Here is a 16,610-nt window from a genome sequence, read left to right as displayed (position 1 = left end):
ACATTGATAACTCGATTATAGACCAACCCTACTAATAATTTCTTCACGAGAAAGTTTTGACATGTAGGGCCCTACCAAACCTATATTCCTTGAATATATTGGTTTGGATCATGTAACACCTTCTTACTTACAAGGGCATATACATTAAAAAAACACAAATACATTACACAAATCTAGAATGAAATCAGTCATAAAAAAAAAACGACCACCCCCTCCCCTCCCTAACCGAAACAAATCTAGGGCCTACATCTAACCTAAATATTAAATCCTACCAACATCTGTCATACCATTTATAATTATCCTTCTTCAAATCCAATCCCCAACCCACCAACCCCTGATTAAACAAAACCTAAATCATCCCACACCCACATTCACCAACCCAAATACATACACACACACACACACACACACACACACACACACGAAGGTTCGTTATTCCGAAGTTTCGTTTTTCCGAGGCTTCATTTATCCGAAACACACAATTCCCTATACCTAGAGGTTCGTTGATCCAAAAATGAAATTCGGAATAACGAACCTTCGGAATAATGAGCCTTCGGACGAATGAGTCTTCGGACGAATGAGCCTTCAGAATAACAAACTTTTGCAATAACGAAATGTAACCCCCTTCCCACATACCGGCGCACACCCGAACCGATACCACATTCCTTCCTGATGAAACGATTTCCCAATGTTGATAAATAAGACATAATGGACCGTATGCAGAAAAGCAGCATCCGCCCGCACGCAAGCTCCACTCCGAATTCATATACAAATCTGCCAAACAAAACTCATCAAATTCAAAGCTGCTGATAAAATCAATATCAATGTTTATGCCAGCAACAGCTTACTAGGTATCCCTCTCCACGCGCAGCTAAAAAACACATACGCAAAAAACTGACATAATAAACACATTCTTCCATCACACACACACACACACACATACACACACACACACACACACACACACACACACACACAAAGGGACTCTAAATTATCATGTGCACGCGCACATACACACTTCCTTGAAACCTCACCATGACTTTTTACATGGCATGTTTGCATGGATGTAGCCATGTAAGTTATGTGTTAGTATTTCAATGATTATGTCCAGAACGATATTACCCAGCAAAATGTGCTTCGAGGGCGGGCGACAATCCGTGTCGCAACAGATCGAAAGAAAGCCTTACGAACGGTTAATGAACAATTTGTACGGCGTTCATAAGTACAAATGAAACCATGGTTTAAACCATGGACAAAACCATGGAGCGCCAAGTGTCGCATGGAATATTTCGTTACGAATTTGCTCATTTCGTCGCCGAAATGAACGTTTCGGTAACGAAATTATCATTTCGTGGACGAAATGTTCATTTAGTAAAAACAAAATAGTGTCATTTCGTTACAAAATAATAATTTCACTGACGAAATTTATTTATTTATTTATTGAAACATATTCATTCAGGATAGCTTGATCAGCATGAGCTGTTTTTCATCAAGGTCCTGAGATAAAACATAAAAATACAAACAAAAATTCAGTCATTACAATGAATTGTCATCAGTATAAAATCCAAATCAGCTGCAGTAATTAAGATATCAAATCAGATGAATAGTTAATTATTGAAAATATAAAATTCATGTTCTAAAATTCACTTTGCAACTCCTTTGGCGAGAAGACTGCAGAGAAAGATAAAGAAAAACAAATCTGGACTAAGCATTAGAATCCATATTGGCATAAATGCCGGCATTCATGTCATGACCTTTTCAAAGGGAGCACATGACAGCAGAGTACTCATATCCACCCAATCTCTCACTCACACACACACTCACATACACACATACACGCACACATACACATACCCACTCACACACACATACACACATACACACACACACTCTCACATACTCACACACACGCGCGCACACACACACACTCACATACACACACACGCGCGCACACACACATACACCACACACACACACACACACACACACACACACCAAAGAATAATCATAATATTAACAAGCATATAAGAGATATGATAATGTTCCCTCGCTGTCTCTCGCAGAGAAGAGGTTACAAAAAAAGCCCAAAAATAAATAATTTTCAATAACTAGAATAAAAACGACAGGAAAGATTTTCTGCAGCTGAGATGGTCACAACAACAAGTACATATTACAAAAAATATAACTGCTTATATACACGCTTAAAATTCTGAACAGTCCGGGCATTTTGTAAAATGTCTGGTAGTGAATTCCATACTTGTGCTCCTGAGAAGCGAAAGCACTTCTTAAAACATGCACAATTTGGTTTTGGAATAACCACATTGAGTGAGTCGGCGTGTTATGAGAATGCCTGTCACAGACCATTTCTATTTCATTAACCATACGAGTGGGGGCTAAACCATATACACATTTGTACATTAATGTTGCCAAAAAATAATCTCGTCGTTGCTCAAATGATTTCCATTTTAAGTTCTTTGATAAGACTAGCACCATGACTATTAACATAATCATAATTGCTTTTTACCACTCTTGCTGCTCTCTTTTGTAGAAGTAACAAATAACTTATCCAATGATTTAGAAGAGCAATGGCCCCACACAGAAGAAGCATAATCTAGGCAAGGTTGTATTAGCTTTGAGATACAGAAAATTCAACACATTTTGATTGACAAACTTACGCATTTTCTGTAGTAAATAAATTTTACAACCTAGCTGCTTCGTTAACTGTCGTACATGGATTATTCCATAATAACTTATCATCAATTTCAATACCTAAGTACCTAATACTGTGAACTTGCTCAATACGTTCAGCATTAACAGAGCTACCAAGTCTCACGCATTCTGCGTGAGACTCAAGCATTAAGGGGCCATCTCACGATCTCACGCATGACACCAATTTTTCTCACGCATCGGGCGAAGTCTGCAACTTGGGCCTATAATAATGAGCATATAGCTCAAAAGATTAAAGTGATAGTTGCAACTGAAGGTATATTTCCCTTTTGTCTTTCAAAATGAATAAAAAATAGTCACGTAAGTATGCATCTGATCGCACCACTAAGAGCTAAAAACTGAAAAAGCTCCCTACCGTGGGAGGCCAGGAGGAGGGACCCCTCCCACACCCTCGCTCGCGCGCACATTCGCATGCCGAGATGCCGAGTCATGAAAATCTCACTCATAGAATTTTTTTTGAACTTGGCATCCCTGCGTTAATACAATCATTCAGATCATATTTTTTGGAAATACTTAAAACCATCACTTTGGTTTTATCAACGTTGATCTTTAACTTATTCCTAGTATACCAAAGATATAAATCATTCAGATCTGACTGCAGACGTAAGGATGCTTCATCAACATACCTACTGGTGGTCTATATAACCACATCATCCGCATATATATTGCATTGTGAAAATCTAAGACACTGAGTTATATCATTCATAAATAACAAAAATAAAAGGGGTCCATTGGTTTGAAGCTGATTTTTAACGAATATATACCAGCCTTGCTACAATTAACGCCTGCAAGGAAATAATGACCAATTTCGTAACGAAATATATTCCATGCGACACTTGGCGCTCCATGGTTTTGTCCAAGGTTTAAACCATGGTTTTATTTGTACCACCTTCGTGAATTCGGGCCTATAGCTTTCGGAAAACTTCGTAAGCTGTTCCTAATGCCCCTGTCACACTGTAAACGCATGGGAAACAAAGGTCGATTTTTGGCATCCGTTGATGTCCGTTAAAATGCGTTTCTGTCATTTTTATCCTTTGGACAGACATTTATCTTTCGGTGATTTCAGTCAGAGCGGCTAGAAAACTTGTGCATTCACAAAGTTTTTTCCTCGCCAGAAAACAGATAGCGCGGCCCGACCCTTGCCCTATAGTTGCACGTTTTCTCCTGTATCTGTACTGTTCTTTGTCGTTTTCCAAGCGTTTCGATCCGCTAGGCCTCCTGTAAAGTCTTTCGCTGCAAGAGATGGAACGGACAGAACGACTATGTATAGCACATTGTAGGGATTCCCACGGCATAGCCACATGACGATTAAAAGGGCATAACGCATGTAGTTATGGATGACAACCGGATAGGAAGGTCAGTGATGATTAAAGTATATTTGCAAGATATTTACAGCACATCACTGCATATGAACAGGACATGAAGCTGATTTTTAACGAATGTATACCAGCCTTGCTACAATTAACGCCTGCAAGGAAATAACGTCGTATCGGACATCGCTCTTTTCATTCAATGACTCTCTGTCTGGTTGAAGTGCCACCGACTCCAAGCTATGGACATCAGTATGTTGCAGTCTTATACGCAGATCTGAATCTGCAGAATGCCAACATGGCCCTCCAAAAGTACATTGCTCATTGCCGCCTGGAGGAGGCAACGCAAGCGACAGACATGACAGAGAAGGCAGATACGGTCCAAGAAGTGGCAAATTGGTCATGAGAGACGCAGTCTATTTGGTTTGTATGACCAATTGTCATAGACACTAAAGCGAAACAAATTCGAACTACTTTGCTGAGTGTCCTCGGATTTATAATGCAGATGTCGTGTTTCAAGTGAAACGATGAGAGGCGCATCAAAGAGAAAGCAAAATGCATCATATGTTTCAAGCTCGGAAAGAACATCATCTTCATTGGGCAAACGCAAACACGTAATAAACGAATATGAACTGCTTGCCAACAAGACAAAACGTACGAGGATCAAACAGGTGTCACACGAGACTTACATCGAACGTCAGAGATCCATTATCGTTATAGCTATCGGGTTATGCATTTATTACATCATTTTGGAGTGTCCACCACTTGGCCAGTTCTGCCTCTGTACTACCTGTACACTTCACTTAACATCTCATATCAGCTTCAATCAATATGCCAAAGGCATCAAAGACCAACACTCTAACAGCCTCCTCAATATGTTGGCTACTTGTTGCTAAACCTTTGACACCAATTTCTTCATTTTTGTCCTAGATATCACTTACATGCAGATTTACCTTAAAGTTTCTGTTTTGCATACATACTATAATTTAAAATTTTAACCTTCTCTATTTTTCGTTTACTATTTCAGATGTCCTTTATAATGAGTAACAGCTGGATAAACGTTGATTTTCTCAAGCAAAGGCACATGATTATCTATTGAACTCATCCATTGTATTTGACTGCATTCAGAATGTCAATGTCAGCAAAACATTTTTCTAGTTTGGATAATTGACTCACTGTTTGAAGCAGTCTCTATATTCTCTCAAATAGTTTCTGTGATACATCAAATCAGATGCATCACAGTAAGAGAGCTCATTTAGATTTTCTAATGCCATTCGAACCCTGACGTCATGGGTTTCAATTTTGACGGTTTCAACTCATTGTCTCATTTTCAACACAAAGTTCACTCACAAATTTTAACGTGTGAATATCCAACAGTTTATCTCAGTTGATGCCCATTCATATCTAATATACTTCGATCATTGTCCCATCGATACCGAATCTAATCAAGGGTGTTCTTTTTCGATGGTAAAACTTAAAATTATATTTCTTTATTGTTATATCAACTGAATGATGCCTCCTTGAATTTCCTCATTATTTACATCAGCCATGAAAATAAACTAACTGAAAATGTTGCTTTTCCTAAAGTCCTGTTGCCCTGTCACAGAGGGGTGAGAAGTTTTTTTTTTTTTATTTCACGAAGAAGATATGGTCTTTCCGACCTTTAAACATATTCATTTTCCTTTCTTTTTGATGTGGCTGTCTTCTTTTTACTTGAAACATAACATTTGCATGATGAATATGGAAAATAGCTCGAATTTGTTTCGCCATTGTTTCTATGACAAATATGACAATCGCTGCATGATTATTGCGTGATTCGCCTCTAGCATACCAGACATTGTTTGAGATCGCGGGCATTTTACTTTTGCAAACTTTAGCTCCTCACATATCATGCACACAAATTTTTCTCCATAATAAAATTCAGCATTAATATCATGACAATAAAAAGATATCCAGAGGGCTCCTACTTTAATATTACTGAGTAGGTCCTGAGGGATCATCTCTCCAAATTTGGTACTTTTTCCTCCCGTGTAACGATTATCTAAAAAAAAATGCCGTTAAATGGAGGGTATAGTATTGGTGGAGATGAGGATTGGGTTTTCTACTTTTGAGTGATATAAGATTATCAAGAAACTGCTTATAAAATAACAAAGAGCATACCATTCTAAGAAAAAATTCAGTTCATTAGCTGAAAATTGGTTTTGTAATTTCTGAGATAGTTAAAAACCCAAAGCAAATCAAAGTGATCTTCATGAAAAGTGGGTCTCACCTTTCGTTAGGATTGCTTTGTTTGAAAATCTCACCAAATTTTTTCTCTGTTCACATTCAAGACATACCTTCAGTGAGACCCATGCATGCCTTGAATATGAAGAGAGAACGTGGATAATAGATGTAGCCTTTGTGGGAGTAACGAAGCTATCGAAAACATGACCATGATGAAGGTGATGGACCATAAACGTTAGAGCCTGTTTATAATTTGACCACTGTTATTGACAGATGTAATTTATTAGGTGAAAACAATATATTTCTTTTTTTCTACATGTGACATTCAATCCTACACAAAATACAACTCATTTTTTATTAAAACGTTCTCAATCATGCATGATATTTGTCAAAATGCTTTATGTATCAATTGAGAATGAATGTAATTGATTTGAACATTCTGCGTGGTCATTTCAAACGTTTTAATACTAGAACGTACCAATGCTACTTAAACTTCCCCGTAACAAGCAAATTTTATAATACAATAGATTATTACACGTTATATTTCACCCCCCCCCCCCAAAAAAAAAAAAAAAACCAATTGAAAGTGTTTAACAAAACCTGCTGTAGGCAGAATGGTGATTTCTGCAGTTGACGTTCCATTCATGGAGTCTCCTATGGCCACACACGTGAATGTTTGCTCTATCTCATGTTGAGCTGAAACAGTGATTGTCTCGAACCTCTCGTATGTGTCGTCAGGTAGTGTTGTCTGTCGTGAAACCACGGAATTCAGTCTCTTCCCAGACTCCTCGGTCCATAGCATGGAAATGTTCGGCTTGAATCCACTCACGACACACGTAAGGTTAAGGGAATGAGTGTTCGAGGGAGTTGGGTGTGTACATCGGCTTTGAGGAGATTGAAAGTTAGCGATGCACTCCTCGATTGTATGCTTTGATGCCACCGCTAGGAAGAAGTGAAATTAATACACATTTGTTCTATTTTCTAATCAAATAACTTACACAATGACTATTTGCATTATCTATATCTCGTTCTTGGAACGACAATTACATTTTGCGATTGCTTTGTTTTGATACATAAGAGTGTTATATCCATACCAAGTTACAGAATATCACTGAAATATGGATAAAATTGTAAAGAGTAAAACTTTAACAGGTGATATCATAATGGTCAGACCCACTCAGTCTGTCTTCAGCATGTCTGCAAAATTTCAGTTTTGCTACAGCTATTGCAGATCAAATACCTTTTTAAAGTAACATTAATTATGTGGTTTGACCATCGCCATTGCTTATTCACCGACTAATAAATGCAGTATATTTTGTAAGTGGCAAAATCACCTTGATGAAAGTTCTGTCGATACTTTGTGTGTCAATGACATTGCTTTATACCTCATGGTGTATAGCAGTATTTTGCAGAGGACTTAAATTATCAAAATTATTTGGCTTTGGAAAAAGAGCAATGCATCTCACGAAATAGATCACGGTAATTATTGTGTGGGTGCCTTGGAGAAATACATCCTGACTCCTTTGTCTTTTTTATACAACTCCTGGTGATCTCTGCAAAAGCAATTTATTGGTGACGAATAGATACATTCCTAAACTGCATACCCTGGAAATCAAATTTGTCAATAGCTACAATATAAAAAAATATAGCCATAATTCTCCTTTGATAGCCTCTGAAAGCATGCTCATTTCAGTTATTATATCTCCATGACAAAATGGCACTTGCGTTCTGCGCTATAGTGGTCACGGAAGAAATAGCTTGACATTCATAAAAAGAGTGAAGTTTGCATATCTTGAAAATTTAAGGCAATAGAAAAACGAATGATTAAGTTTCGGAACAAAAAAAAAAAAACGTCTCTAGCACGATGGAGAGGTGGTGTTTTGATACTCTTTTCTGAACGCCAGAGCCCGATCTGACGGCAAAATTTTGGGGACCCAAATTGTGACGTCACGCAAGGATCGAATCAGTCCTGCGCTAATGCGCTGTGACTACTTACTGTATATGGCGCCGTGGTTCAAAGCGTAAATTCTGCATGATCCATACGCACATTTCAGCGAGGTATCTTCCTAAAAAGCAGGTACTCGAACATTGTTCGTTATAATTTTTGTCGATTTTTACTTATTGAATCTACATTTCTTACAAATAATATTACAAATGTTATCTTTATTAGACTTTAACTTGAGCTTTTGTTCTTTAGTCTCGACTGTCGAATAGTTGGTGCCTGGTAACCCTCGCTAACAGAACTAGAAGCTAGATCTCGTAAGCCCTACATGTAACAGAGTCCAACTCGTAAATAAGATTTCGGCTTAGGTTCTGCATTTAACACAGACCTAACGTTATAGATCTGGGTGAATATTTCAGTTTCATTTTTGTATTTTCACTACATTTCCGTAAAAATTTAGATGAAGACAACTAGTGCAGTTCTAGAACTGGTGTAGGCCTATACAAAATGTACATGTACGTGTATGTGAGCTCTAGCTTTAGCTTAGGCGTTACGCGTGCGTGAATAAAGTATTAGAGGTTTCGTGGTGACAGAATCAACCATTTTGTGTAATAATTTGTCAATAAAATTGTTTGTAGTTATCAGAAATGTCAAAAGAAACATATCTTAGGGTTGCATCATATTTCAAACTAGAAATGTTGCTATGGCGACTGGTATGCCTCCGCCTTTAATGGTTCTCGTAATTATTCAAAGTCTATACAACAATGTCTTGACAATGTGTCATTAGTTTCACATAATTGGCAAAATATTATATGACAGGTTTGTCACAAATGTGTTGAATTTTTTTTGAATTTTTTAAATAAGTTTATGCATTTATTAAATTGCAAGGTATGGAGAAAAAGTGTAATTTTACTATTAAATGGTATAATTTTTGCATTTTAACTTGGCCTTTGACCGCGGACCTTTGACCCTATGACCCTAATATTCCCAACAGAATCACTGTTAGGTAGAACATGCTTCTATATAGATATGTACTAAGTTTCATGATGATACCTTGCGTAACTTTCGAGATATGGACAAAGAAATGAAATTTAATAGCACTTTCACTTGACCGTTGACCTTTGGGCAAGAAACTTCCCACAGGATCTCTGCTGGGTTATACAGGCATATATCAAGTTTCAAGGGAAAAAAATCCAGCAAGTATTGCATTTAGATATGAGGGAAAAAAGTGAAATTATGAGGAGTTGACCTTGACCTTTGACCCATGACTATCGACCCATGACCCTCATATTCCTTAGATAATCAATGCTAGTCAGTACATGCATAAGTTCCATGCAGATAGCTTGAACTATCTCCAAGATATGGAGAAAAAAAAAGTGATATTGTAACATTTTTTACTTGACCTCTGACCTTTCACCTTTCACCTCATGACTCGAAACTCTGTCAGGAGAATCTTCATTTTGTATTACATGTATACACCAAGTTTCCAGAAAACGAAACACTCCATGTATTGCATAGATATGGGGGAAATAGTGAAATTTTTGAGCATTTAACCGCAACCTTTGACCTTTGACCTTGAGCATGGGTGCCCAAAAGTTGATAGGCACAACTTCGTCCACTCATGCAGATACATACCAATTCTCATTAGGATACATTGAACGTTTTTTTTTATAGTTACGCTGTCCACAAAAATTCATTACGGACGGACGGAAGGACGGACGGACGGACGGACGGACGGAAGGACGGACAACCCGAAAACATAATGCCTCCGGCACCACTTCGTGGCGGAGGCATAAGAATAAGAATTGTGGAATTGGAATGGATAAAATGCATCAGAAGTACGGAGTGGCGTGGGTTCGTTTTCATTACTCCAGCCACTGGACTCTGTCATCTATGGCACATTTAAGGCCTACACAATAATGTTCCACCGTGAAAATAGAAAATCATTGGGCTCCTAGAGAATGGCATCTTACGCGTCTAGTACGTGTTGTGAGAGACGTAAACAAAGTGCTCAAAGTTTGTTTGTTTTTTAGGCTTGTGGACTGGACGCGAACTGGACAGCCTTGATGTAGATTGATTTAGTTCTAGGTCCCAATGACAATTACTAGGTAATTCCCTTACATCCATTTTCATAAGATGTGTAGCTCTCTAGATAGAGCTACAGATCTGTACTAGTCCTTCTTCTAAGAGTCTTACAAAAATGTTCTTCCAAAAACACCTTTTGAATCTTCGAAAGTTCTGGAATTAAGCTCTTGCAAATTCGCATCCCGAATATGGATAATTATATAACGCCTAGAAATATCCTTGTCATTCATGCAATGGACAGAAATTTCACGAGGTAAAATGTTTGATCCATTTAACTCGGTAGCGCTTCGTTGGATCATTTCATCTTTTACCTCACGAAATATTATGTCCATTGCACTCATAATCATTCATTATTTATTAAGTTGCAGATTGTGGGGTGTAGGCGATATGAATATAAAATTTAACTCATCAACTCATCGGAAATAGCTGTGCAGAAGGAATGGGACACTTGAGTGACATAGAGGGGAGGCGCACGTCTCCCTCCCCCATTTTTCTTTTTATTTCTTTTGTTTTACGTTCGCATGTTTTTTTTTGTTGTTGTTGTTGTTGTTTTTTTTTTTTTTTTTTGGGGGGGGGGGGTATTTTGCATTTCCTCTAAAAACTAATGCAGATATTTTCAGACGAACATTTCTCATTAATTTTGAGTACACTATGTAAAGCATGGGAATACAAATATGGACTTATCGGTTTTTGCAAACAAACTCTTCAATTGAAGACCTGAATATAAGAACGACCTAAGTGTCCAATTCTTGGCCAAATACAGTTTGACAAGGGAAATTGTAGCTTTATAATGGACTCATCTTGTGTATAAATGATAAATCCTAATTACCCCCGGAAGTGCCTGAAATGAATGAGTTGAATCTTATGTGAATGTAAGAATGAAGGACTTGGGTCATTTTTACATTCATAAGATAGCGCCCTCTCTCATTCTTCTCTCATCTCCAAAGCAGAATATCATGTATATTATTCAAAGAACGACCCATGTTAACCCATGTTAAATGTTAACTGTCATAATAATATATGTTCTAATTTGTATATACAATGTTGCCTTCCCATCACCGATATATAGAATATTATTGGACAAATAAAAAAGATATGAAGTTGTTTTAAGTTTACTCGAAGTGGTCTTCCATGGACTTGGGTCGTTCTTATATTCAAATATTAAATTGTACTTCATTGAACATTGTATCTTTGATGACACATGCCTGACGGGCGCAGTTATTCTTTGTTGTTGTCATTTTGGGGGTGCTTTGTTTCGTTTTGTTTCGTTGTGTTGTTGTTTGTTTTATTTTGTTTTGAATACCCAGTTTGGCAGGGCATAGAGATACATATAATCGAACCAACCATCTTTCCCTACGCTACTGGGTCTAGGTTGTTGTTTTTTTTTCCCAGTCGTATATGACATATGCAAATTTGATTATTACTTACAACTTATCGTCAAGGAGGTGGAATTGTCAAAGCTCTCCAAATTCTTCAGCACTACCTGACAATAGTAAAGACCCTCATCTGCCATTTTCAAGTCGGAGATATCGAGGCTAAAGTTTTCGGTAATATCGAACCGATCTTCCCTGCTCTCATATTTCCCATCGACAAATGCAGCCTTGGTCGTTCTCTGCTGCTGGTGTATGACGCTCTCTTTTTTCCAGTACACAACGACAGGTTCCCCTTGGATGTCACACCACAGTCTGATGTTTTTGCCTTTCCACGCCCAAGCGGTGGGGGCAGTGCCTACAATAGAAGCTATATACGGAGATTTGAGCAAAGTTACCAGTGGTTAGTATGATTTGTGCACACATAGACTTGCAGCATTCATTGTATTTAATGAGACATCATTGTGTGACTGCTACTTGACTCCATGGCGCACTTTGGTAGCAGAGAAATCAATTGTTAAGATCCGTATTTTTTTTCCTTTACTAAAGCATTACGAGAGAAAATCTGATAAATCAACGTGCTTTTATTTCCGCATTCACTGAAAGTTATTTTACCCGCAAAAATGCATTCATAAGATTTTTTGTTTCCTTGCACGTTTTCCTGCAGTTTGGTATTTTGAGTAATTTTTTGTCTTCAAACACACAAACTATCGCGTGAATTTAAATGCAAGAGTAGGAAAATGAATGCCCAAGCGTTAATTTTATTTGACAAAACCGGAATAGAACTCGCATGAATAACATTGATCGCTGGGATTCTACATTTGAATGCCCGAATACTTTCGCGTGCATGCGCTGTGTAATTTGAATGCGCATTAATGAATTGGATTGTCAAAAGTATGCAATTGACCGGGAACACTTATATTGACAGTGATCATGTTTTAAGCGACTTTTATTTCTGTCAAGCATGTTTTATGACTAAAGCTCGGCACCCTTCATGCAACCCGATACCCAGTATAGTTTAAAATGCATTGAAAATATTTTGGCACTATACTAATATTTCACCTGCAGTAAGCCAGATTATAAACTTGTATAATCAATATTGGGGGGGGTGACAATTCACACGTACCATTTCATTCATTGTCTCTTTCTCTCTCTTTCTCTCTCTCTCTCACACACACACACACACGCACACACGTACACATTCCTTTTCTCTCTCTCTCTCTCTCTCTCTTTCTATAAAAGAGTTACACGGTGGGGACAAAATGACTCAATAATTGTAACTGTATTTGTTTTTGTATAAAAATACTCGAAAAAAAAGTGTTATAGTATAGCAGCAGCTTTTGTGTACACAAAAGAATACAACATAGAAGTTACATGCTCATGTACAAACAAATAATGATGCTTCGATTACAATATTATGATTCATATCTTAATAAATAGGGTTTTCACATAAAATTATGTATTTCACACTTCCATTTTATATTACCTGATCTGGGGCCCGTTTCATAGAACTTGTCGTCAGTGACAACTTGTCATAGATGTGATAAGCTACCGAAATCCTTGCATCTGATTGGCTGAGAGCAAATTTGTTATAGAAATGTGGCAGTTGTCACTGATAACACGTTTTATGAAATGGGCCCTGTGACTTCTATCCGCTCTACGTTTCTCTTTCACAAACATTGTTTGTTTATTGGGGGAGGGGGCTACAGCAAATTAGAAAGCTTGCTTTTATGTAGGTCCCGTCATACTTCTCTTTGTGCAACACATTCGAGACAAAAAAAAAATAGAGCTTCAGCCTTCTCGACATAACTCTCTCTGCAACTGCCAGTGACTGTTGATGTGTAATTATATAACCGTTAATTTTGAGACTTGATAAATTATTTAAAAAAAAACCACCTACCACGAAATGCTACATTTACGTATGCCTGTGTCCTCGCGTACTATTTGTATAACATTACTGTTTGAACCCACAAGATTTGAAAAGAGCCAATCACTACACAATTTGAGGACAACTACACAAAAAAAGAACTCGTTCAGGCTTACGCACTGGTAATGATGATGCTAATAATAGTAGAAGTAGAAGAAGCAGAAGTTATAATGGTAATAAAATCAATGCAAATACTAACAGTCCAAAAGATGACAACTCTGATCCTGAAGGGCAAAACAGTTCCTATTTGATGATTAAAGACAGACTTGATCAGCGTACCCCCATTTCCCAGCCCCCTTCCCCTCCCAATCCCGAATGAAAAACAAATACTTGATCTGTGGCCATCCGAACGACCAGGTGCGCCGAACAATTTCTGCCATGTCTCGACAAGTCTAAACATGTTGCATCAAAGTAAACGTATAAAGTGTACTTGATTGATAGGAATAAATGATATTGCTTTATTCGAAAATGATAATACTGGGAATAAATCATGTATTGAGCCACAAACCATGTCCTTACATTCTACTGATACGCTTCAAGAGTTCTTTAAAGAAACTATTCTACGCAAATATTGACTTATGTCGATTCTTCAACATCACTTTCGTCACACAATAAATATCTTAATACGTGACACATTCTGCAATGATGCTTTTTTTTCCTACTCTTTTCGCTTCAGATTACGTGGATGCACCTACTGAGAAATAAAAACAAAACTCCAAAGTTAGATTCTGCTGTGGTGGTATTATCTCTCATCCATTGTTAGAATACCTATAGGTTGCTTAATGATTGTCAAATACATTAGGATGCACCTTTCTCTAGACTTAGCAAAATTGGCATGTTGCCTCATAAGTTGTTTTTATTAATTTATTTAGTTCAGTTTTATTCAAAAAGAGAACAGGGTAGTCATGTTCAGTGCCCAAGGTTTGTTTCTGCTTTTCAAATGAGCCCTGTTACGAATAGCACATGTTGCGAGTAGAAATTACATTATACAACACCAACAAAAGAGAAGGTAAAAGAACATTTAGAAACAAACGAGATGTGATGTCTACATAAGTTTTAAAAAAAGTGAAAGAAAACGGATGGATTGCCCTGCTCAACTCAGCCTTCGTGGCCGTGCTGGTCTTCCGATGGGTCCAACTTCACATGAAAAATTACAATAGTCGAAACGCCATACAGTAAAACAAATTATACACACACTTACTCACACAAATAATGTGATACGAACAAAAAAAATGATATATCAGTACAAAATCAACTAAAACAACTGAAAGTGGTACCCCCATACCGACTACCAATATATCCTCCCCAACCTCAACCCTCCCCATATAACATAATCATTAACATAATACAGAGATACGTAATGATTATCATAAATCCAGTGTAAAACATAATTATTTATTGCTTTCTGAAAGGAATTACATGACGATGAAGATATTATAATCATTTAAGGGAACAGTATTGTGCATGGATGCCCCATGGCACGCAAACATGCGTCTACAATATTTTGTTCTGTCAATTGGTTCATACAGTGCAGCGCCAACAAAAAGAAAAGAAAGAAGACGAAACAAACATATAAAAGGTGAAAGATAAAAAATGGGAGGAAAAAAAAAACATTTGCGGCATCATACACATTTAAAAGATAAAAGGACACAAGATAGCAGCGTTTTTAAGATACTCACAAAAAATATGTGGCAGGTGTAGAGGCCTAGGCCTAACCCTAACAAGACGATTTTTCATTTGCCCGCCACACAATAACAAATTTGAGAAGAGAAATAAAAGTATTATATTGATATCTACACTCTAGTTCAGTTAAACATACTGAAACCGTTTCAATAATAATATGTTTTTTTTTCATGAATTCGTCACGGTGATAGTTTGTATGCAAGACGGGCAAAATGGGACCGCCTTAAACAAAAGAAGTGAATTTCCCGTTTTCTTTTCTAAGCTTTCTATTGACTGAGAGTCAACTTGGAACTGGGATTGGATAAATCTTTGAAGGAATTGAAAGTAAGCATGTGATGTCGAGGAGACGAAATGACTCAGGTATAAAATGAATTCCAAAAAAATTAGAAAGACATTCATATTTTGTTACAGTGAATAGTCATTCACGTAGAAATATTTAACAAAGGTACAACTGTAGTTGTTTCCCTTTGTCATGTGTGTTGTATAAGTTTGTAAGTAAATATTCTCTCTTTAAGCTTCTATATTAACTTCGTAATTTTCGATCCGTTTATCGCTTGAATTGAGGACGTTGAAGGTTGCAAAACTTCAATTACGTGTTATGAAAGGCCAGAAAGAACCTTTGATAAAACTCCATTTATGATACGCAAGTGGTAACTATATAGCGCTTACGAACAGGAAGAATTTCTTTTACTTCGATTTTTGCAGTAATGTCCTTATGGCTTTCAAGCACACCTTTAACTAGCGTTCAACACTCAGCTGGAACCCAATAAGCAAAAATAATTATGAATAAAGTTAATCAAAATAAAGTTCCACTTACCCTCTGCGATGTGTCCACAGACCACAGAAGCAACCAATGATATGAGCTGAACAAAATACATTTTATCCATCACAGATATTCAATGACAGGATTAATCTTACACAATAACTCCAGTTACATTGTACGTTTTTATAGATATCCGAAAAAAGTCAAATAATCACATTTGTCATTTTTCTCAAAAACAAGGGACGACACTACCGAAAACACTCAAAGAAATTACCCTCGCAAAAAGATATAATTCATTTGTATTATAAAGAGTGGTAGAGTACAAGCAAATAAATGTTGCGCTCCTTCTCTCGATACACCCGTCTGCTCGCTAATGTGTCAAGGCTTACTGCATGTATCTCTAAGATGATTTGACATACGTTTACACAGATGATTATTAAAAGGAGCTATGGTTCGAGGTTCAATTGCCGATTTATAGATAAAGCAGGGGCCGCAATAAACAGCGAATGACGCGGGGCTACAGACCCCCCCCCCCCCCCCCCCCAACACACACACAAACATTGTAGGTCTCTTCTTTGAA

General features: G+C 37.3%; 1 protein-coding gene across 1 annotated transcript in view; it reads right to left on the bottom strand.

Moving 5' to 3' along the window:
• Nucleotides 1-12,049, bottom strand: part of LOC140226664 (uncharacterized) — a gene marked incomplete at its 5' end in the record, with an annotated part of 71,545 nt that extends 59,496 nt beyond the window's left edge. The window contains 2 exons of the mRNA XM_072307104.1: nt 6,861-7,202; nt 11,716-12,049. Coding sequence (XP_072163205.1) covers nt 6,861-7,202; nt 11,716-12,049 — 676 coding nt within the window. The remainder of the gene's footprint in view (nt 1-6,860; nt 7,203-11,715) is intronic.
• Between the last annotated feature and the right edge of the window lie 4,561 nt (nt 12,050-16,610).

Source organism: Diadema setosum, chromosome 3, assembly GCF_964275005.1.
Source record: "Diadema setosum chromosome 3, eeDiaSeto1, whole genome shotgun sequence".
NCBI lineage: Eukaryota > Metazoa > Echinodermata > Echinoidea > Diadematoida > Diadematidae > Diadema > Diadema setosum.
The sequence above is the reverse complement of the archived record's forward strand: the minus strand, read 5'-3'. Positions and strand labels throughout refer to the sequence as shown.